The sequence below is a fragment of the Manacus candei genome, unplaced genomic scaffold, assembly GCF_025592945.1.
Source record: "Manacus candei isolate 608988 ecotype Guabito, Panama unplaced genomic scaffold, ASM2559294v1 h1tg000023l, whole genome shotgun sequence".
In the NCBI taxonomy this organism is placed as follows: Eukaryota; Metazoa; Chordata; class Aves; order Passeriformes; family Pipridae; genus Manacus; species Manacus candei.
The window spans coordinates 13,671,549-13,696,930 of NW_026138071.1; the positions used below are offsets into that span (position 1 = coordinate 13,671,549).

The 25,382-nt window shown below is 35.7% G+C and overlaps 1 protein-coding gene across 8 annotated transcripts in view; it reads right to left on the reverse strand.

Moving 5' to 3' along the window:
- Positions 1–223: 223 nt before the first annotated feature.
- ATF2 (activating transcription factor 2) overlaps positions 224–25,382 on the reverse strand; it is a 47,100-nt gene continuing 21,941 nt past the window's right edge. For 6 of the 8 annotated variants that reach the window (XM_051787435.1, XM_051787440.1, XM_051787434.1 and 3 more), the window contains 5 exons: positions 25,202–25,288; positions 17,349–17,498; positions 15,299–15,505; positions 9,522–9,627; positions 224–2,892 (listed from right to left, as the gene is read on the reverse strand). In XM_051787435.1, coding sequence (XP_051643395.1) covers positions 2,666–2,892; positions 9,522–9,627; positions 15,299–15,505; positions 17,349–17,498; positions 25,202–25,288 — 777 coding nt within the window. In that variant the 3' untranslated portion in view covers positions 224–2,665. Of the gene's footprint in view, positions 2,893–9,513; positions 9,628–15,298; positions 15,506–17,348; positions 17,499–25,201; positions 25,289–25,382 lie in introns of those variants that run through there. The other 2 variants (XM_051787439.1, XM_051787441.1) reach the window with 2 other exon arrangements.

A 25,382-nucleotide genomic window follows, 5' to 3' on the forward strand; every position in this document is an offset into this window, starting at 1 on the left:
TATGAACTCATTTGTCTGTGGATTACCCTGGGCTCCTGGAACTAATGATACAAGGTTTACTCCTCAGAAGCTGCTGGAGCTCAACTACAGAGCAGTGGAATTTGCCTTATTTTCTATAGAAATGTACATGTTCTTGTTTACATAACATTACTCTGACATTATAGTAATGACTTCCAGAAAAACGCTGATTATTGCAAGGGTGAAGAAATAAGTCTGAAGACAGTGCTGCCTTTTAGAACAATTATAATTTCATTAAAATAGGAACATAACTTAAAGATAGATTTTATTCTCTTTGATGATTTACTCATGCAAACTGCACATAAAAGAAAACAGTACAGTTTGTGAAACATGTCAAATGTAAAGACCCAAAATGCTAAGTACAGAAGTAGTGTGACATACGTCTCAAAACGGAATCCATGGTAGTACGGCTAATACCTTTTCTCTATTTGCTGAACACAGATTTTAATGGTTCTTTTTCCAGCCCCACTGTTAAATCCATTAACTGTTTACATATCTCCTATACACTTATGGAGACTTATTTTACAAGCGCAACAGTTTTGTTATAAAAAAACTCCACTTATATGATTTAAAAGCCTTTGTGTTTAGGAGAGCAAATTATAGTATAATCAACGAGGCCTTATCTAGTCCACCAAAATTACAATGAAAAGTGACTGTAGAGCTTTCTTGCAGAATTCACATTTTGTGCCTATGCAATTAATTTCGTTCTCACAAGAGTTCCATTGAATTTCCCCATCCTGGAAACATTCAATAACTGTTACAGCTTTTTATGTTGAAATTGGGAAAGTAAGACTGTTAAACACATGAGGTTTTCAACACAACTTTCTTAGATTTAAAATACAAAATATTTAGAATCCCTATTATTTTCATGCTTAAAGCCCTGCAATGATACATATACGACTTAGATACTTCTTTGTCCAGCTTTCATTATAGTATGGTTGTATATATATTGCAGAAATTATGATTTTCCTGTGGATCAATTACATTTTTAGACTTAAAACTGAACCAAACAGAAACTTGATGGCACTGACACTTAAAAACACATGGTATAGTGTGGAGAAGGAAGAGCAAATGAACTACACAACCCATTATAAATGCATTAAATCTTTGTTATATACATAATGGAATCCTGCTTTACTGCCAGTTGCTACTATGCATCTGTTTTTGCTATTATACAAAGTTTTCCGACCTGAAAGCACACATCTACTTTTTTTAAAACAACTTAATCTATTGTAAAATATTAAACTGTATTTTGACATGAGTACAGAATCAAAATAGATAATGGCACATTTAAAAAACTCAGTATCCTGCAGATGATTGGATAATGAGAAAAAGTGTACCTACAATCATCTCATCAGAAACAAACTACATCATGGAATGTTAGTTATCCAAGTTCGCACAGTAAATAACATTTTAAAACTGCAATCACCTATCAGCCAGCATCACATTGAAGGCATCTTTAAACATTCAAGCAAAAGACTGCTGGCATTAACTACTGAACCATTCTCACGCACACACCACACACACCACATTATAATTACATTGTTTCCAAGATACGGTAGATACTGATTTTTTTTTTCCACAAGAAAGGTATCAAAATTTTTGCTACTAAAAGATGACAGTGCTTACACAAGAATTAAGTACAAGTTAGCTTGCAAATACAAGACAATGACAAAAAAAAGTCGAGTTGTCTGAAGAAGGATTTTAGGCTTTTCTGGCATCCAAAACCTTGAGTAAACTCCTTAGTCTGCGACTCAAAAATCCACAAAATATCAACCTACTTTGGAATACTATGTATTCCATATCTGATAACCCTGTATTTTACAATATGCTTACTGATTTCAGCCCAGCATCAAGGGGTGGTTATAGATATCTATTCTGACTAGAGAAATAAAGCTCTTCTCCCACCAGAATGGAAGTGTTGGAGTGGAAAAAAAAACACCTGACATCAATTTAAACTTAAAAAAAAAAAAATCAAATCTATTTAGTAATGATCCTCATCTAGGATTGGTATGTGCATAAGAGTACTGTATCTCATATACTGTACTGGCCCTATTAAAATTAAGAACCCCAACAGTTAAAAGCCAACCAAAATGCTATACATAAAACAACCCAAATGTTTTTCTCCCAATGTTCTTCCTCTCATAATGTGCAAAACAACAAAAAGGCAAAAAGACTAAAAGCAAATTTACTGTAACTGTCTTTCTCTTGCCTAGTGCTTTATGACCTTGCTAACGTTACAAAGTCAATAGGGACTATGCAGAACTTTGGTATAAAAATGTCACATAATATTACTATCACAGTCTTGGGGATGACCTTCAGTAATTCACCCCAATGTTTGTTGAAATAATACCAAATTAAAAATGAAATAAACCACATTGTACTGTACACACACTTTACACATTAAGCACAAAAAATAACTAGTAAAACTAATACTTAAAAAAAAAAAAAGTCTTTTGCCAAGAGACTAGAACTGCTGTTCTGTCTCATCTCCACCTGCCAATCGTTAAAGCCTAATTTAAGTTGGATTTTTAAAAACGAGTAATTTTAAGCTACAATTTCTCCTAGATGGAGACTGGTCTTTTGTTGGTTTCCCTTTAAAGTCACAGGTGTGTATCTAAGAAACTGATGCAACGCAAGTTTTTAATCAACTTCCTGAAGGCTGCGACTGGGAGGGAGGCGCCATGACGATCTGGGAAAGCACGGGCTCCGTGCTCTGGTCCGCCATCTGGGTGAGAACAGAGGTGGCCACCGCTTCAGCCTTGGAAGTGGAGCTTACGCCGTTGGAAGTGCTGACAGAACTGTGCTGAATAGCTTCTGTGTGTGGACTGCTTGGCACTGATATGTCTTCCGAGCTGTCATCTTTCTCTGCAGCTGAAGAAGAAAAACGAATTGATTTTGTCTCCTGGAATGCACACCACCCCATCCCAGTAACAGCAATCAGTCCCTAAATGATTAAAATTCATGGTGTAACGCAGCACAAATGGCAAAACAATCTTATTTTCGTTTTTTAAAAAAGAAATACCACTTTGTAAGCAAAAAAACAGACTGCAGTATGGACTATTCAGGAAACCAGAACTGATTTTCACATCTTCAAAGCCATGATTAAAATTGTCTGATTTCTTCCTAGTTAATCAGCTGGTGGGTACCATGCCTAATTCTAATGATGCATGTTCACATCAATAAGCAATATTCACAGACTAAAAATGCTACCAGACCTCTCCCCTCTATATGAATTTGCTTTAGATTTTTAATATATGCTATTTACTGCATCTCCTTTCAGTATTCAGTAATGAATACTCGTGATCATGAATAAGACATCTGAAAAAATACTATTTAGAGCACTATATTAATTGGACAATACTTCGACAAGTTTTCAACCCACATTCTTCTAAGGAATGAAGTTCCGTATCTTCTTTAGTATACAAATGCCTCTCAACAGGGTTTAAAATTGTTAAAAACGGTTTTAAAAATATCTTCAGAATATCTCAGGTGTTCTCCACAAAACTGAGGTGAATTAGCCAGAGAGTTACACCATTTTTTCCCATGACAGAGATTAAGCAGGTTAAAAAATAATTTTCACTGTGCAAAATCAGAATTTCCGAAATGAACATAATTTTAAATGTCCTTCTTGCACAGACCTCCTAGTCATTCTAAAATCATTCTTTTTTCCAGAGTTGCAAATGTTTGCCAAGGCATTATGCAAACACTGTCAAGCAAAAAGCTGAGCTGAAGACTAAAAAAAAACAAAAAAAGAAAATAAGCCTACTGTTTTTTACTCAAAATTAGAAATACGAATGCTGAATTTCACTGTAACTTTTTTGTACCACTTTGTGTTACCTAATGTTTTCAAATATTTTTAAAAACAGTTTTACATGCCAGCTAAAAGCAGTACCCAGATGGAATACTGGAAGTGCCTTTTAAACCACTACTGACTATGGTGATATACACAGAGCCAGAAGCAGGCATGAACCATTGCTTTTGACTAAACAATGGAACAAAGCTTGACTTTCTCTAGTCTTGTCTTTGCAAACCCTTTCAAATTTGTTTGAGATTGGCCTATGAATTTAGAAGTGTCCCAGGGGAAGAGAAAGGTTGGGAAAGGATGACATGAGAAGACGAGCAGTGCTGTCATACCCTTGTTTCCACAGAAAGTCAGGCTAACAGCAGCAACAGAACACTAAGCATCAACAAACAATAGTGAAATGAAGTTCATGTTGGACTTAGGTTTATATAACATATCAGCTATGGGTAAGAAAATTTGCTACATTAGCAAGTCAAGACCCCAATATAAAGATCTTTTAGCAGCCCCATGCATACTATTAACACACTTCTCTTCAAAGCTTAAAATCAATTCTATTACTGACCACTGCTAGAAAATAACAATAAGGTCAAAAAAGATGGGTAAGCAAGAAAACTGCTATATTTCTTTCTAACAAATACTGCCTACACAATCAAAGTGGCAATTTCTCTTACAACTCTACTACAAGAGCATGGACATAATTGTTTGGAAGTTATAATGTTCTTACCCACAAGGCCAACTATTTTATAGATACCGCACTTTTTCAAAAACAGATCTTTCAAGCATTAAAGGAGAGAGGGACACATGACACTGAGCTAGATCTGCTGACAATTACCACATATCCAAAGGTTTCATAATAACTGTATACAGCAAGAGGAAGAAAATTAGGACATTTCAGAAAGACATTTGTGATCCTTAGCAGAGTTTGTCCGTTCAAGAACAGAAAGAACATGAACAAGTGTCAATTCAGTTAACAGTATTCAACAGGATTTCATCTTTGCTGTACCTCTATCAAGACGTACAAGATCTCATGTAAAAACAAGAAGGAGTAAACTTTGCTAAAAATAGAAACTCTAGTGTCACTTCCCCGAGTAGCATATTCTTCCCCTCAGACGGAATGAAATGGTAGCAAGTAGGATGACGTATCAAATACAGTCTCCCTGCTGTAACACCTGCTCCTCCTCTCCAGAGCTGCTGTTATTTTCCTATGAATCTCCATCTTCCTATCAAGCTTCTTGTGCTGATCCCCAATTTCCTTGTTGTCCAAATTCTCCTTATACCCAAGAAAAAGGGTTAGTTTTAAATGCTATGAGCCAGAGATAGGGAGGAAGTTAAAACAGATCATGAGATAGAGAGGAAGTTAAAATAGATCATGATCTTTCAGCCGGAGAAGGAAGGTCTTCCATTGTCATGTCTCCCTTAACATGTATGTTCTTAACTCAAAAGAAATTTCTGTAATAATATCACAATGGTAAAGAACATGAGAGAGATTTGATTTTCTCACTTTGATGGGCTCAGGAAGACCCTATATGCGCTGGAAGAAACAGTTATGAGTATACTTACGATCACCAATAGAAGTGTTCATTTCATTGAGCAGATAAACATACTGTGCTGAAGACACAAAAATACATGATTCAGGTATTTTCAGATGCCAGGGGCTAGAGAGAGGGAGCTTACAGCAGACAGGTCATTATATAAGACACAGACCTAACACTAGTTCATGGTAATAAATTGGACTGGAAGCATAAACCCTTGTAATAACTACAAACCAATATTTAGAAATGAGGTGCCACCCTAAAGAATAGCTATTTGGATTTTCTTTAATGTCCTTCCTAAGGTAGCCCTAACTTTACAGGAATAGTGGCCAAAAGCTGAATAAAAACTCCATTTGAGAAATGAAAACCAAACAAGAAAATCACTCAATGAATATAGAAGATACTTAAAAGTCACCTCATTACAGAGGTGACTTGTTTTTTTTAAGCCTGAAGACTGAGAATAAAGAGCAAAGGTTTTTAGAAGAATACAGGAAAGTCATACTTAAATTTTGATTTCTTCCTTTTTTCTTAGTGGACCAGAGAATTGCCAGACAAAGGACTGTGGTTTCAAGAGTGCAACTGATACATACCAGAATCATACTATAGCTAACAATGTAAAAAAAACTGCCAAGGCATTTTAGCTTTTTTCATGGCTCCCCCAGCTTTGCCTCAAATCAAGGAAAATACACAGTCCAAATTAGAAATTAATCTACAGAAATAACGTTTGCTGTATATTAGAAAGTTGAAAATTTACAGAGCTACATCACTTGACCTTTCCTCAAGGCCAGATAGTTCCTAGACAGGCTGTGTCATGAGAGGTGAGCCATTTTGGAAATGGAATGCAACATGGACTAGATGAGCTATAGAAAAGAATTAAAAAACAACAAAAAAGCAGAGATTTTTGAGGATGCACTAAAAAGTACTCTTTTAGAGTACTCAAACTATTTGCTTCTTAGCACTGCTTACCAACAGCTTTCATTCAGGCAAAGCAAACAAAGAAGGATTTCAGTCTTCAGAAGAAAAAACCCACCAAAACCAAAATGAGAGTGAGTACACAAGCACTGACATGCGATTCTGAACTCCTTCAGTCCCCTGATAATCACTAGAAAGGAAGCCTCATGGTAATTCTTATTAGGCCTTTCAAGGACTATAGAGGGACTTAAGCCTAGTAATGCTCATTTCCAGCGAGTTGGCCTTTGTGAATGTCCCCTGCAGTCACTGAAGAGCTGTTGCTTATCCAGAACAGGCTGCAGGAGCGTAGTGGTTTGAGAGGTTCAAATCATTCCAGTCCTGAAACTGGTTAGTCACCTTCTGCCATTTCTTTAAAACTAACTACAGAAAGAGCACAAACCCTCTCATTTAACATCACCTACACTGCAGCCTCTATTTATCTTCATTTATATTCCGTTTAGAACAAATGCTCTCAAATATTATGATGTCCTTGTCAAAAATATGAAAAAATACCTAAAAATCCTCTTACTTTCTTTTTTTTTTAAAACTTTGATTTTCACAATACATTTGCTTTTCACAAGTTTTCCCCTTTCTCCTACTATAAGTCCAGAAAAATCCTGAGAAAATATAGGGTGTACTGCAGAAGACTTCTAGAAACTATCTAGTATGGAAAAGATAACATGAAAAATAAATGAACAGCATCTGGATTTCTTCTATACACAGCACTTTCCCTGCCACAGCTTAAGATACATTTGGAACCAACAGCATCCTTCACTGGGAAATAAAAAAATTTAAGCTGGCTGAAAACTCAAACATTGCAACAGAAATTCATCCATACTGACTCAAAGTGCAATAATGATTTTTCTGGTTTCTCTGTCCTGATGACACCCTCTTTTGAAGCAGGAACAAGACTTTAAATAAAGAAAATATGATCCCAAGAACAATCTTAAAAAGAAAGAGGTACCTGCAGTTTTGTGCTTTTCATTTGGCTTGTGAAAAAATTGCCCGGAAAATTGAAAAGATCTTAAAAGGTATGCAAAATCAAGTGCCAAAATACCCTGAAGTGTGATAGATTATTTGTGCCTATTTAAATGCATAAAAATAACATGAAAACCATAAAATTGTGGACTTAGCTGTTAAAACAGCTGTGGTCTACATGGCCTAAACTATCATTTTTTCAGCAGTGCACAATACTCAGCACTGCAGGAGTTCTGTAAGCTGAGGTCTTCAATTCTTCCACAGAAACAAGACTATTAAACCACTCACTACATTTTTGAAGCAATTCAACTTTGATTACTTGATGAATATAATATGTTTATTTATAGGAACACCATTTTCATGAACATATTGACTGAAACAATGTTTTCCTCTCATAAATTGTACTGTGGGTATGTCACTTAGCCAACATGCCTTCCTAACATTCACACAGAGATAATGTGACAAAATCCTTTCAGAGGGATGGCATTACAACTATCATTCATGTTAAATTTTTACTTTCAAGAGACTTTTCAAGAAAGTAAGTGAGCTACACTTCCAATCTCCTTGCTAACTATTATTTTTTTCTAAAATTTGCTTTTGCCACTAATTAGTATTTTAGGCCTAATTCATTTTGCATTCTTCAGTAAATCAGAAGCATTATAGTCCTTTTCTGAGGGCAGAAAACCAGCATTCCTAAAGAGGCCATTTGCTAACTCTTCAACAAAGAAATCCTTACCATGTAACCAGTTTGTCAATTTATGACTTACGATTAAATATTTTTTATGGCAATTCAGGAACATGCACCCTCAAACCCATCAAAATTTAAGAAACCTACAGGGTTTTTTTGTTTGGTTTTGGTTTTTTTAAAAACCTTGCATGCATAATGCTATCTCCCTAGTAGCTTCCCTATGAAATTATCTCGTTCTGTCAGACGGGAGCCATAATGGCCTCATCCCTACAGCAATCATTGTTAATATAAATCCCAAACATATTTCTATACTGTTCCAATTTACTCCAAGATGCTATTTTCTGTCTTGTCAAAATGACTGGAGATCAAAGGACCAAGATTTATAAGCTCAAAACTGACAAAATCAGTATTCTAAATATATATGGCAATACAGAGTTGCTAAATCTCCTGAATCTTTTAAATTAAAAAATATTGCCCATTCTGATGAAATTGCTTACAATGACTACAAGTAAAGATGGTGGCCATTAAGTTTTATCGCAAGCACCTGAGGATCTGTTTGCATGCAATACAAAATGTTCCTTTATTCTCCTGAATTACTGACACTGGCAAATTAAAATGAAGTGGCTACATATGGCAGAAACAATCTTCACATTTACAAATATCTTGAAATATCACTAAATCATAAAAACGAAAGCTGTGGGTTATATATTATGAATGTTGCCTAATGCATTCCCAGCTCAGTTATTTGTAACAAATTTGTGTACAATGGACAAAATTGGCCATTTATTCTACAGCAGCAGCAGCTGGTTCTGGCACTGTGTATCACAGCCAAAAAGGAAGTTACAAGTCAGGAAAGCATAATTAACCTTTAAAATGCTGGAAGGATGAAAAACCAAAAGAACAATTTAAGGTAAAAATACGAATTAGAAAAAAACTGGTACTGAAAGTCTCAGTATTCCCGTCAATATTAGAACTCCTTTTAAAAACACCCTGTTTATAGAACAGCAGTCACTTAATGTGGAAATCAGAACAATCTAGAAGACATAGTACAGTAGGAGCCATGAACCTGCATCTGATTATTTTAATGGCTTGACTGATCCTGGATGTTGTGGTAAATGAGGACAGCTGTTATAGTACCTCTACTGAAATCTCATTATGATGAAGGAAAAAAACCCACAAGGACCTTTCACTGTACTAAGCTAAGATAATGTATAAAAGATGGTTTATCATGTGCTCTTAATACTTTAATTATATTTTCCAAAGCAGGTGTAGTAACCGATAGTCCTTAAATGCTAATTATCATATGCATTTATTAAGCCAACATAAAACCTTCAACGTTATGCAACAATTCAATTTCGACTTAAAAATACATTTCTAAATATCACATATTAATTTCTGTCTTCCAATAACCTTTGAGATTAAAAAAAAATCTCTAATGTAATATATGTAATATTAGAACTGCACTTCTCAATTTTAATGCTCATTCAGTTCACTTTGGCAGTATTTCATTGATGCAGCCTCAGGCTATAGGTAATGGAACATTACTCACTATGATAGCCAGATTTCTTCTGCATGGCAGTTACAGGGCAATCTTTATGAGCCAGAAGAAGCTGTTTCAGCTGTGCCACTTCATTTCTCAGCAGGGTGACTTCGTTCTAAAGGAGAAGAAAGTTATATACTTTACCAGGCTCAAACTACACACGTTTTGAAGGTAAGCATTAAGTTTTATAGGATTTTCAGTTGTTCATTTAGGGGTAGCTAAAATACAAGAAGTTTCCATTTGGCATATACTACAAAAATGTATGCATTTCTTTTATCTCAGAGAATGTAAATATTAGCTGAAACTTGGCTAACTTTATTATTTTCTACAACTAGGAAATGCTTTTTTGAAGAAAAATACAACGTATGTTTTTCAGTTTGCAGATGCAGAGTTTACATATAGTTTCATTCACATGATCCAGTTACTGAGAGGCTCTTCTGGAAGGTTTTGTGATGAATTCTAATCAGAGCAAACCTACATTTAGCTACACACATCTTAACAGATGTCACAGCCAACATTAAGAAAGGGGAAAAAAATATAAAATAAAATCCAAAAAGCCAATGCAGAATAATTTTTAGTGACTATATTTATACTTGGACTTCAAAAAAGAAAATCTCACGTAGTGGAAAATAATTTAGCAAATATTTGCTGATCTCCAGACCGATTTTTTCCTTTGGCAGCCATACATAAATGTGTTGTACGAAGGAATCATTGATAATAATGACAAAATCCTGAGATGTCTGCTTATGCCACTAAAGTGTAGTGTGACCTAGGAGACAGCACCTGCAAAATCTAGTGACTGGGTTCAGACTGTGCCTTTCCACTACTGGGTGACCTTGAGCAAGGTCATTTTACTGCTTTGTGCTTCACTTTCCCCATTTGTAAAATGGAAGACAGCAACACTTACCTTCCCTGTAAAGCAGTTTGGTGTCTGTAGATGAGAAGTGCTACATAACTGCATTACATGTGACAATCTAAATTAGGAATGGTATGGCATTTTGATAGAACCATTTTCACTTTAAATAGTAGAAAAATATTATTAATCAAGTTATCTGTAATGCTTTGTGATCCCCATATCTTGACACAATATGTGTTTTTCATGGGTTACTGTATTTTAAATATAAATCTTTTCCACTGACACTTGAAGTTACTTCAAGTATAAGAACCTTTGCACATTAGCATAATATACCACACACGTGACATAATTGTTTGGTAAAAGCTTATGTTTATGCATTTAGGAGCAAGTTAAAATAAAAGCAAACACAGGAAAACTGGATTGCAACTAAAATTATCTGGAAAAATAAACCACAAGAAAGTCAACTTATTTACTTGTAAGCTAGAAATAAGGCAATGCAGTCAGAAATGAGATGAATTACAAGTAAAACAATTCCAAAGAAAAACAATTTTTTCAGAACAGAACTTACTAGGTTTCATTACGCTAAGTAACTAAAATAGCAGATTGTTAAAAGCTCTTCTTTGTATTCTCTCCCTCCATTTAGAAGACAACAAATTTCTAGCCTTTATCCTTACAAAATCCTGTTAAACTATTAAGGACTCCTTTTCTATTCAGTCATTTCACTGTGTAAAATATCTCTTTTAGAAACTTTATATTAAAAGCAAAAGCTGAGAGATGCCAAAAATCTGATTTCACAAACATTTTTAACAAAAGAAAAATGTGACTGCAAACAAAAAAGGTTGTAACTAAAGAAACCAAACCAAAAGCCCCAAAATTCTCTACCAGCTGGCATTATGCATCCTGAAACCTTAGGCTGTTAAGAAAGGCCTCCAGCTCTCAGTCTCCCTTTAGTTCACCATGTTACTTACTGAGGAGACACAAACCTGGATGCAAGCAGGGAGCTGCACAGAACTGACATAGCTGGGGGGAAGAAAAAGCCTGTATTGATGTAGTTTAGAGACAACTTCTTGATAATCTACAGAAGTAGCAACATCCAAGACTATGAAATATACTTCTGTTTAGTTCAAAGGAACTTTGGCAAAAGAAGTGATCAAATCAGGAAAAGGCTTCCAGAAATTTTCTATCTCGTCTTTCACATTTTAAGGAGGAATTTTATACAGAAAAAGCACATTTAAGTATGAAGTTGCAGTTTATCTGTGTAAGTAAAATAATGTCTATGAAAAATTTTACAAGTTTATAGATTAATGTCAGCTGTATTAAAAATATTAAGAATGCTGCTAGCAAAAATACAAAGAGCAAATATATTATCTTGCATTAAAGCAGACTTGAAAAATTGGAACAGCATTCCCATATAAAAAAAAAGGTTGAGGTAATCTCAATAACACTGCTAGCTGTGTATTCCATAATATGAACACTTGTGCCAAGAATGCTATATGCAATGCACAAATCACTGCTAAACTAGAACTGAGTTATGTTTGCTAGACAAGTGGGACATGGAATGTCACAGAAAGGCAATCTATGGTTGCCATTTATATGGCACCACTTCTAACTGGTCAAGAGGGGCTGTTGAAACCAATTCCTATACACGTTGTAGTTACTTATCTTGTATGTGACAATGGAAAGTCTTTTTCATCTTGTTCGAAACACATTAACGTTAACGTGTGGTGGTCATTTAACATGTGGTTAACCTGTTGAAAACAGGCTAACAAGCAACACATGAATAAACACTTAAACAGTTGGTATGAAGAAAGATTATTTCAAGTTTTCATACTAGAAAGGTCCTCCTCTTTAATGAGTCTTTGAATCAAGTGTAGGCATCAACATTTCTTTAAATAAGCATGAAATACACCACACATGCTGTCTAGAAGAATTTGTACGTTCCCACATTTCAAAATGTGCTAACTTTAAAAAGCAGGTTTCTGGAGGAAAGCATATTGACTTTTACCTGCACTCCATCTTTCAAAAGATGCTCTCCCTTTTATATTCTTATGAAGATATACCACACAGTGTACAACACGTTCTTCCATATCGGCCTCTTTCTCCTTGCATCCAAAATGCATATGTAGTGGTGGAACCAGATTAACCCTTACTCAGCAAGGTGTGGGACAGTATTTGTGATATATATTTACCAGAATTACCATCAGAGGCAGGTAGATGTGACTTCTGGGGATAGGGGATTGTCTGTGGCTGAGTTAAACAACGCTCTTGCTGCTTCTTTTTGGACAACTTCCTATATGGGAAAGGATCTTTACTCACGGGCATACTTTCACAATTCAGCCTTCCTAAAGCAGCTTCTGCAGCATCAGTACAAACCATCACTTGATTGCTGCTCATTGAGAACCCACAGTGAAACTGTGAGGAAGACAGCCTATTCTTCTTCTAATACTGTGTCCTCTAAGATTCTTAAAGCAACAGGGACCAAACACAGTCCATATAATGCACTTTGGCATCTGATCCTGCAATACTGCTGAGTGGCCGCTGTGGACACACCGTCAATACCTTCTTAATACATTATACAGCACCCCATACCCTGCAGGATTGTGCAAGGCATACAAGCTAAACCAGGTGATGAACAAAATTTAAGATTAATAAACCACTCAACACATTAGTAGAACACTCAGTCAACAAAAATCAAACAGTAAATAAACTTTAAATGGTTGGAAGCATGAAATATTTACATAGCAGAGCCTAAAATAAAAACAGCCTGCCTAACCTATGTATGTTACTAGCGTGATGTAATTGATGGAAATTTTCCCTTAAGCAAAAATTTGAAAAATACTGCTTAAAAAGGAAATTACCTTCAAACATTTAAAAGAACTTGGCAGACGTTGATCTACAGAACAAAATACATACGTCAACTAAGTAAACCTCTTCAAAATCCATATGTACTGTTAGCAAGCTTTCAGCCTTAAAAACCTTCCCATTGACATCAGAAGCTTTAACACAGACATTACAAGAATGCTACTGTGTTGAAAGGAGTCAGAATTGTTATATGAAGCAATGCAGTGCAGTCATTTCGGTAGGAACCTGCTTTTGGAAATGCGACGTCTTGGTAAATTCAGCTGAGCAGGCCACTTAGATATTAAACAAAATATGAACTACTAACCCAAACACTCAGTCTATAAAACTGCACTAAGGCAAAATTCCAAACTTATTAAATTTTCTATTAAATATAAAGTAAGTAATCATGGGTCATAACTGCCCACTGTGCTGATCAGCTGTGTTAGCCTGTCAAGTGAAGAATTATTATGGAAATACAGGATTGATTAATGTTTTCACATAAAGTACAATTTAATTATTTCTCTGACATTCAATTTTCTTTACAAGTCATTCTGTTCTTTACAGTTAACAGTTTTGCTTTGGTTAGATCATAAGAAAACCTTCCTTGAATTCACTATTACTGAGTTAACTCTTGGAAGCCTTTTGGTACTTAGGTAATTTTTTGTTATAAAAATTGGTACATATAAGTGATAAGTTCACGTGATACAAAATATTACTTTCACTAAAAAACTGAACTATGGCCAATTTTTTTCATTCTCCTTCACTTGTTTCTTAGATTACTTAAGCTACAGTGCTACGTATAATTTTGTAATTATTGGATTTAACTGAGGATTGTGACTGCATTAAAGGAACAGTCTAAAAACTGTGAACAGATATGAGAACATATATTTGCAAGAAATTTAACTAATGCTGGTGCAGTGTCATGATTCTTGGAACACAGGAAACCATTTCATGTTGTGTGCTTAGGGAGGAATTTTTTTACATTTTAGGGTCTGGGATGCTGAGTATTTTTAAAGACATGAAGATGACTCATACACTGTAATTTTGATTACATGATAAAAAGTAATCTCAACATTCCCTACTTTCTTGTTAGTAAAACTATGATGTTTTCTTTACCAAACAGCATGTAAGAGGAGCTCCCATAGGAAAGAGAAGATATGTGAATTTGACTCAGTGGACAGCTCGGATGAAGAAAAAGAAGTGAAAGTTTAACATATGAAAATACATTTCACTACATTTTCTAAATGAATGCTTCATTTAGGAAATGACATAATTTTTCCTTTCAGGAATTTTCAAAATGAAGCTTTTAGACTTTTTATTTTGAAAACAATACTTTGTGCCAATTCTTCTGTGCTGCTGGAAAACATTAGGAAAGTATGCTTTAACATTTAAGAGTAGTTTAAATAAAAGGGTCATGGATTGTTCTGTAGGAGAAAAAGTGTGCCCACGTGACAACCTTCCAAGATTGACAACCTCAGATGAGGTGGAAAAATGAGTAGTAGCATACACTAGCCTGCCCTCTTACAGCATACTTCCATCTCTATAGGATTTATGCACACTGGGAGGGCAGTGTGGTGAAATTTGCACTGCCACTGCCTGTGTTGTACCTGTTCTGTGGACAAAAGAGGCCTTCAGTTTCCAGTGATGTCAATCTGGCACCTTTCACGAGCACTACATTCACTTTAAAGGAAAAAAAGTGAAGTTTAAAAGAACCACAGGAAATAAACTGAAAACTTATTTAAATAACTCAGGTTGTGAAACAAATTAAGAGCAAGATGTGTTCAAGTAAGACTATTACATTGCTAATAAGCCTTTACTCCAACACATCTTGTCATCTTTGTTTAGTATCATAGTCTGAAAGTTATTTAAAATGGAACACAGGATAAAAGGGTATGATCCTAAAGTTCACACGTTGTGAAACAGGAGTATACTCTTATACTCTAATTTTACTGCTATATGCAATTAGTGCTGAATTTTCAAGTCTGATCTGAGCCATAGTTACAAAATCATTTCTATTTCAGATTTCATGCAAAGTTTTAAGTTCCATTGAGAAAACTTAACTCATTTTGACTTGAAATAAAAAGTATACCTGTAACTGGCCATTTAGTGAGCTCAGGTCCTCGGCTTTTTTCTCCAATGACTGCACCCAGACTTTCCGTTTCTGTCGGCACCTGGAAGCAGCAGCCCGGTTTCTCTCCAGAAACTTTCTCCTTTTCTCATCAGGGTCTTCATTGGCAGCTCTTCTTCGCCGACCACCTGTATTTGGTGTTTGTGGCGTAGGCTGAGCTGGTGATGCCTGAAAACAGTAGAAAGTATTAATTAAGTTATCAGTATAATACCTCTCATGACTTAACCTACAGCATTGGTATAAACAGTCATCACATCTTGAGAAAAGCATTCAGCACATTTCTAAATACGTTTCTTCTATGGAAAGTTATGTCCATTTAACTCTACAGCTATGGTTGTAAAACTTCTACCGTATTTACACTCCTGATCATGTTACATTAACATATTACGCCCAAAATAGCTTTCAAATTACATTTAGTAGGAAATACATTTTCTATTTTTGACTCTTCTAAAATACTCTTCCCACAAACCTCGTCACAACTCAATTGCTAAAGCCCACCACACAGAAGCTGTTTGACAAATGCTGCCAGTGCCGAGACTCACTGATCCCTGAATCTCCAGATAGCAATTTCCTACTTGTTGATGTGTTCCCCATCACTGAATACCAATTTCCCTTAATCCACCCACATATTATGACAGGATCAAAAAATTTCAATACTTTAAATTATACATTATGCTCATTTCACAGCTGTATACAGAACCTAAATAAAGATTTAACAAAACATGATAAGAATATAATGGATCTTAAAATCCTTTAATGAGATAAGATAGACAGAACATAACTGTCTACATGACATATTCACAGGTGTACCTGCGCATTCAGTCTAGCACAGTAAGAAAGTTTTTCTTTTTAAATTAAAAACCCCAAATATGTATCAGTTGGCATATCAATTTGGCATAAATTCTAGACAGCTAATAATAAAAAAATCTAGGAACTCAAATCTGCCTTTTAAGAATGAAACACTTGCAATTTTTTATTAATACTAATTGTGAAATAACCATAAAATAATCAAACAGCAAGATTTCCACCTTGAAAATTCTGCTATGTGATATTACAAAAATATTCTTTTAAAAACTGACGGAAGTATGGGGAACAGCAGCCATAAAAAGGAAATCATTTTATGATGGGTCATCCTTTTCCTTCTTTTGTTCCAAATATATTTCTTTTGATACATTATCTGACTTTACTGGCCAGTCTAAGAATGTGAGGCTTTCACTGCAGACACAGGTCCTTCTGGTTCTGGATCCAGTGTGTGACTTTTATAAAATCAGTATTATGCTACAAATTCTGAAAATAACTCTTAGAGATTTTTTAAAGCATTCTGAAAACACATTTCAACTGTTTTTTTTAGACATAGAACAGCTGCAATCCTCCAGGATTCACCCAGGGAAGTCTGTCTTTCCTCCAGTAGCAATCCCACTTCCAGTCTGACTCAGAGGTCTTGCCTTTTACTCCCCTGTTCTCATCTAACATCCCAAAAGCACAGCACACTATACCTAAAATCAGAGCCCCTCTTTCAGAACCTGAGATGACACAGTACACTTAATCATAGAGCTGAAACTCTTCATGTGCCAGCCCAGAAAGGATCTTTCAAATAAATTAACAAAGTTGATACCTGATGGAATTTAAAAATTTCTAAGAGCATTTAAACATACAACATGTGCAACAGAAATACAAAATAAAGCCCCTTTTTTCCCCTCGTATATATATTGACCAGCTGTACAAATTTCAGCTACCACAGAATCTCCTGTTAATGAATTCCAGAAAGCAGGACTTAGTCCTAAATTTAAGAAGATAGATAATATTTATTTTGAAATGATCGTCTTGGATAACAGATTTTAGAAGCATTTAAGAACATGTAAGAACTATAAACACTTTACTGCTACAGAACTACTGACTCCAAGAGGAGTACATTAACATTTATTTCACAAATCAAGAGTAAAGAAAAAATATATTTATTTGCAAAATAAAGAGAGGGCGTAAGAAGTACATGTCCACTCTGTTGCCATACCGGTGTTTCAGTTGTTGAAGTTGCAGGCTGTTGTAGTGACTGTGGTCGTGGTTCCTCTGACTGAGTCCTAACCAACCCACTCGGATGTCCCTTGGCAGTATCTCCATTTGTTACCTGAGGGTGCTGCTGGGTCAAGGCTGCTTTCAATCTCTGAAAGCAGAAAAAAAAGAAGAGGGGGAAAAAAAAGAAATATTCTATCATGCTAACTTAAGCAAATAATTTTTTATACTAGTAGTTACTTCCATTTCGGAAACAAGAGTTCCACCTCTTAAACAGTTGTTTCTTTTTATAGGCTTTCAACAGTGATCTAGGCATATACCTACTAATAGGTAACAATTTTTGGCAAGCATGACAATAGCAATAAGGCTTACATAGGATCCCAGAAAGAAGGGGATTGTAAGCTGTATGGAGAAGTAAAGAGAAAGCCTCCTTCTTGATGAACTGTGCCCAAAAGTAGATTTCTGGAAGGTCATTAACAAACACTAGCTGAGACTGGTAGCGCACAAAGGTGTGCTACCACAGTAGTTACATGTGTAACCACCACACATGAAGGAAAATAAGTAAAAACCAGAATGTAAACGTCTTTCCATTTTAAAAATTCTGGTATTCTCTATCCATTTAAAATAGCTCGTTATGCCTCCACTTTTTCATGGTCTTTACAAATACTCACCTCTGAAATCCTTCCTATGGTAATTAGATGAAAGCCAAGATGTTTGCTGAAACATCTTAAAAATGCACAAAATACTTGTGCAGGTTATATGTAAAAACTATTTATGTAGAAATATGTGAGGTAACTCTTATGGCATGCTATTTTACAGTAAAAAACTGCTAAAAGGTTTGATGTTCTTCCTTTATTGTACACAGCCACTACAAAAACCAGAAAGTTTCCCAGAATGAAGAAGGCAGTTTCAGAAAAGTACACAAACCAAATTTACTGCAATTTCCCCAGAGCTCAGCTTTAACAACAAAAATTTAGGATAGCTGCAAGCATTAGGGCAGGGCTACAAAAATTTTCAAGATAACGTGTTCATAACTTTTTAGTATATGTACAGCATTCTGAAAGCCCATAGGTATTTAACACTCAAGAATTAATTTGTACTTTCCTAATTCTTCTTGGAAAACAAGTTAACCAAAAAGTTTAAGTTCCTGTCTCCAGCAAGGCCTAAGTGTTTTCTAATTGTCTAATAAAATTGCTAAAACCAAACCCTATGATCTTCCTGCAACAACTGCAAAGTTGACTCCTCTCCCTCCTTCAACTAATCCTGGTTTCTAAATGGTAAATTTTTCTAAGCAACAACCAGAACTACCAGGGAAACATCACTTCCAAGTCAGTTTGTAAAAATATTTTTAGAAGAAAGTAGCAAGTTTTTGACATTAATATGACAATATTCTTTCTAAAAGTTATTAACATACGATTTTTCCCAATATATTTTCATTTATGACCTGAATTACTCTAGAAATATTTCTTGTATTATAACTTACTGTTAGGACGTGACAAACTTTCACCAGTCATCATCAAGAGAGTAGTGACAGTAGGAATCAGTTGTAACAAATCAGTTACAACGTGTCTACTTTAACTTCTGAGGTTTTAAAGGGTATGCTCTCTTTTATTTCAAGCCTTCATATTAGGAAATTTTTCAACGTTACTGTTTCAAAAATACTTGCATTGGGTTTGCACAGCAAGATTTTGGAGGGAGTGGGGAAACCTGATGACAACCAAGGTTTTTTGGTATTATCTGGTTATAGGCAAACTAAAACTGGTATTTTCAGATAGCTTAATAGCTTCTAAAGTCTTGATTAGGAAGATTTTATTGTTCATGTATATCCTTGAAAACAAATCCTCACCACATCTGTCAAAATTTGGTAGGACCAGATCATTCCATCAAGAGCTCACAGAAACAAGATAATATACTCCAGAAACAATTTGTGAAAAACTCAGATCCATATTTCATATCTGCCACAAAAGCTCATCAGAGTAATAACCCTCCTTCTCCTGGGTGTTATCCCACCATCTGCTGCTCTATTACTTATCTTTATTTTGCAACTAATTAACAGCATAATCTTCTAAATTCAGCAAGTTAATTATCATTATTGTGGTCTTTGCAGCATCATCAGTCCTTATGAAGTCTTGTCTCTCCACCTCCAGAGAACATATGAAAATGAAGTAGGTTGTGAGAGGGTCTGTTTCTTTAGAGTAGGCTCATTAGGTGTTTGCTGATTAGCTCGGCATGCAGAGAGACAGGTCAGAAGAATTCTGCTGAACACAAGGTCCCATGCCGGGCTCCAGCAAGTTAATGTTGGTTTCTGAACATTTGCCAAGCTGCCCTCTGTCACTTCTCAGTAGAAACCTCCTGCAGAAAGTCTACTGGTTGCCCACTGAGCACAAGGAATTTCTCAGATTGTGACAAAAGGTTTTATATGCAAAGAAGGAGACTGAGGAAAACATCCAGTGTTAAAGCAACTTTTAAGTTCTTCAGAAACTTCTGCAATACACGCAGAAGGGTCTGAACATTAAGTCTGCACTCACAAGCTGTACACTCAAAAAAGGATGTTTTACAGTTGCAATTCAAGGCTCATGTTTCATACACCAAAAGCATACAATTACAGATCTTCTCACAAGATCAGAAGCAATTCTGCAACATTTAGAATCATGCATCCTTATCTTAGTGACAAAGTTTTTTTGGTTTGTTGGTTTTGGTTTTTTAAAGGCAGCTATTGCATCTACTTGTAAGCCTCTCTAAAATACCATAAAACTGACTTATACATTTGATTTTATTTAAGTATGTGAAAGTTTCTTTAGCATAACAAACATGGAGTCATTTCAGAAAAACTGACAATTTATATTAAGTGTGCCACAGAAATCTGAAACTCATTTTCACTTCTACTGAATGTCATTCTCAGTACAAGATGGAAGGGTATTTTCAAAAGAATAGCAGTAAAAGACAGCTTGTGTCTGAATAAAATCTCTAGTCATTTTTCACTTTCACAACTAGTAGGAGAAAGAGGATCCAAGAACATTCCAAACTTAACAGTGTCTTTCACAGGTGTGACTGGACCAGCTATATTCACTACAATAACTTCAGTACTGGGGCAATAAAATTAAAACACAATCTAATTTCATGTGATTCTTCCACAGCACTGAAACACACATAGCACTGTACATGTTTCTGTGGTGAAGCAGACACTAAGATTGTGCTTAATGCACTCTTCTACTAAATGTCAGCTGTTTCAGTCAAGAGCCTCTTGCAGTAATGTCACCAATCTAAGGATTTGGCTCACTGCATAGCCAATTTTTAAATTTCTGTCTGTCATCGTTTTATGATTTTTTTTTTAATGACTTTTTTTTCCTCTCAGTCATTAGTCCTTGCAGTTGACATATATTTTTCTATCTGCTATTTCACTCAGTGAACCTGTTCCCAAATGCAACTGTCCGTCTATGGAATTTGCATAATCATTTAGTGTCAAGCAACTTAAATAGTAACCAGAGAAAAGAACTATTTCAGAAAAAAAAGAACCAAGTTCTAGAGGTGACATCTCAGTAACTCGCTTTACATGAATAACCAAAATTGCCATGCTGAAGGAGTTTGATACTTCAGATTGAAAACTTTATCAAATACAGAAATAAATATACAGTTTGATTATTAAGTTTGGACACTCTAATCTTAAAACACTTACAAAAGCTGTAAGAGAGTCCATTTACCAAAAGGAAAAAGTCTCCAAAAGCTGCCCACAGTGGGAAAAATTACTCAGCAAGTATCTTAGTTCCCTTATCCTTAAAGGGTTTTAAGACTTACAACAGCTGGAGAAAAATTTTAACTGTGCTCTAGGAAGGCATCCCATGCCCATTACCAAAGACGTCTTCTACCAGTTATTTTCATTTCTAAAAGCTAAAGCTTAAAATATCAATTTGTTTTACTAAGGTTCGGTCATGAATTTATAAAAAGAATATACACTGCTCCTTGTACAATTTGGAACATGCAGCTCATAAAAAACCAACAGGTATTCATAAAAATAGAGAAAAATGTGTTGTTTTCATGTTAATAAAAATCAATAAATTATCCGAATTCATATTTAAATAATTAAGTTTCATAGCATTAGGAAATAATGGCACTACAATCTCTAATTTGACTTTAATTGGTTCCCAACTTCACTTAAAAAAAAAAAGTTACACAACAGTAGGCTTTTGTAAACAGGTAAGAGAGAAATAAATGACTGCGATAAGGAATGAAATCAGAGCATGAAGTGCTTTTCTTACTACAAAACTGCATTAGCTCCTTGAAATGTCATGCAAGACATGAACTGCAGAAATACCTTCTGCAAAGGAAGGCCCAAAGCACAAAAGCCTTTCTGGCCACCTGGGCTCACTGATGGCTCATATTCAGCTGGCTGCTGACCAGCATCCCCAGGTTCTTTTCCAAAAATCAGCTTTCCAGACACTTTGCTCCCAGCCTGTAATGCTGCCTGGGGTTGTTATGATCCAAGTGCTCATACAACTGTCCTCGGCTCATGCATCCAACCTGTCCAGATCCCTCCACAAGGCAGAGCCTGCAGATCAACACTCTTGCCCACACTGGTATCGTGTGCAAACTGACTGAGGGAGGGCTCAACCCCTTCATTCCGATTGTTGATAAAGATATTGAGCAAAACTGGCCCCAACACTGAGCCCTGGGGAACACCACTTGTAACTGGCCACCAACTGGATTTAACTCCATTCACCACCACTTTCTGGGCTCAGCCATCCAGCTATTTTTTTTACCCAGCAAAGAATATGCCTGTCTAAGCCATGGGCAGTCAGTTTCCCCAGGAGAATGCTGTGGCAAACAGGGTCAAAGGCTTCAGAAAAGTCCAGATAGACAACACGGACAGCCTTTTCCTTGTCCACTAAGTAAGTCACCTTATCACAGAAGCCAAGCAGGTCAGTGAAGCACAACCTGCCTTCCACAGATCCAAGCTGGCTGGGTCTGATCCCCTGGTTTTCCTGTATGTGCCATGGGATGGCACTCAAAATCATCTGCTCCATGACCTTCCCCAACACAGAGGTCAAGATGACAGGCCTTTAGTTCCCAGGATCCTCCTTCTGGCCCTTCTTGAAGATGAGCATCACATTTATATTACATTACTCTGGTCACCTGGGACCTCCCCAGTTAGCCAGGACTACCGGTAAAAGATTTAAAGAGGCTTGGCAAGCTTTTTCACTAGATCCCTAGTTGCATAACCTCACAACACCCATGTAGTCCTCCTGAGTTGCCTGCTCCTTCTTCCACAGGTCATAAACTTTGCCTTTTTTCCTGAGTTCCAGCCAAAGCTCTCTGTTCAGCCAGGCCAGTCTTCTTCTCTGCTGGCTCACTGTTCATCACAAGGGGATGGTCTGCTCCTGTACTTTTGAAATTTTCTTCTCAAAGGATGTCCTGAACTCCTTTGCCCTTCAGAATTGCCTCCCAACACGAGGGAGAAATGTGGCTATGGTAGGCAAAGAGATAGAGAACATGTTCCAGTGTTCTGCTAACTTAACCACACTAATAAATCCACAAATTGCAGTATACCATTAATGCACAAAACACACACTGTTCATTTATTAAATTTGTAACAGCTTGTATTTCAACACTATATGTGAACTATTAATGAAATAAAAAACAAACTGTAAAACTAAATATTAAGTCTTCTGTTGGCTTAACCAGGAACACAAGTGAAAAATAAACCTGGTTACCATACCTTTGCAGAATTGAGTATGTAGTAAGTAAAATTATTTTCAAGAGATACATGAAAAAGAAGGGGGTTGATATCACAAAGACTTAAATTTTAAAAATTAAATGGAACTTTGCATTTAATAAACCATCACATATCTGCCAACAATACATCACATGGCACAGAGACTTAATCTTCCTGTTTGGAAGCTCTTCTACATAAACATTAAGTTTCTCATTAAATTGCTTTTACTTTCAGAGTGATAAGAAATTAAGTTTTTTATTTTTTGCGAATAGGCACTATATAAAAGTAAATGAGCATAAGAAATACACATAATTCTGATATTCTTGAATTCTACTCATGCTTGATATTAAGTGACAAGAAAGGAGAGAAGAAATACTGCAAATACCCTTTTTACAGTCTCTCTTTAGAAAAAAAAAGATAAGCAATCACTGAAGTGCATATATTAGCTAAATTGTAATGAGAAGGCTAATGAGACTGTTAAAATTTAAGTCTAATGATTTTTGTTTTTCTTTGCATTTGAGTGATTGCTTCTTTCAACTTGACATCAAAGTCTTTGCCACATCCATGTATTTCCTTTCTGCCCTTAAAAGCTTTTTAAGAGTAAATCGCTCAGTAATACTCTTAAAAACCTAATTTCTTGCCCATCTGAAAAATTATTTGGAACCGATTCCTCCTGGATTTCACAAAGCAGAATTCAGAGTATAAGTTTCCTAACTCTAAGACATGCAGTTTCTGAGAAAACAGTTCTTGTTTTCACTTTCTTACATTCTTCTTTCCTGGATTTAAGGTAAACTCATTTCATCAGAACTGGTTACATTTAGATATCTCCTCAAATATTAAAAGATTCCTTTTCCCATTCCCAGGGGGACAAGGATGCAGAGAAATACACCTTCTTCCTTTCTGTCCCTCTCTATACTCTTTCAAAAGTCCTCAGGTTCAACAGAGGAGGAAACTGAAGGAAGACCTGACAGCATCAGGCCCAGTCAGTGCACCAGTAACCACCTCTTCTCAACAGCTTCAGTACCTGGTAAATGTGGTCTAGTGTGCCCACTCTACTGGAATCCCATTACTTCACACAGCAGAATAACCAGTATTCCCAGACTCACTGTTTTTCATATTGTGGATTGAGAAGAGAAAATGGGTAAGGAAAGACAGCCCACAGATTTAGGACAATAGAAATGAGGTATCAAAGAATGTTCAGGGCATCCTCACACTTACCAATATTAATGTAGAAAAATATATTTTATCTAGCAGGTGTTCCTGATTCTTTTTTTGCACAAAGTAAGAGTTGAAGGAAGACAAACACTATTTCAGAGGACAGATACTGTTTATGAAGGCATCTTGTAAATATGTAACTGGTTAATTATTGTTTAATAATAGGTTTTCTACTGCTTTAGAACAGCTGGAATAAATAAACAGACAAGATAGCAAAAAAAGAGAAGCAACTACCTAACGTTGCAGAAAATTTTTCAAGAAATTGATTAATTCAAACTACCATCATAAATGGATCACTACTATTAAGAAAAACAAACAAACAAAAACCAACAAAGACAAAACCTCCAAAATTTCTTTTGCTTGTTTTACTAATGATTTTTCCAAATAATCCTCAACCCCCCCAAAATACCCAACACAACAGAAACAACCTCCACACAGAACAATTTGTTAACTATGTCAGTAATACGTATCTAATTACAAAACTCTTGCCAGGTGGATTATATTCAGTTAAGATTCTGAAAACATTTTTAAAAAAACTTTTTTTTCCCTAGTTTTTTAAGCAATATCATGTTCTTTGGGAGGAAACGTACTCTGCTTTTCTGAAGGAAATGTTCACTGTTAAGATGCTACTAATCTTGTCTTTCTTCCAACTAATATTTCCCATCCTCGGATACAAGGAGCAAGAAGGAGTTTAGTTAAAATCTAATGAATTTAAAAGAATGTTTAAAAACAAAATCAACAGAACTAACATAGGCTGAAATTGGAAACAGCAGTAAAATAAATGCAGCTGTTATTATTCTGCTTTTATTAAACCTGTACTTGCAGAATTTAGACTAACAAAAGAAAACTAAAGCTGTTTTAAAAAGCAACAGAATTTAATTAATTTCTGAAGTTATTCTTCTTGAGGAATAATGGAGTTTTTCACTTACCAATTTAGCCTCAGACTGCACTGGCTGTGGGGAGGAAGGCCCTGGGATTCCTGGGATACTAGGCACCATGGTGACAGGTCTAACAAGCTGACCAGATAAAGTATAAAAATGAAGAAAACCTGAGTATGTTATCATAACAGAGAGCATATGACAACACTACCCTCTGAAGCCAAAACAGCTA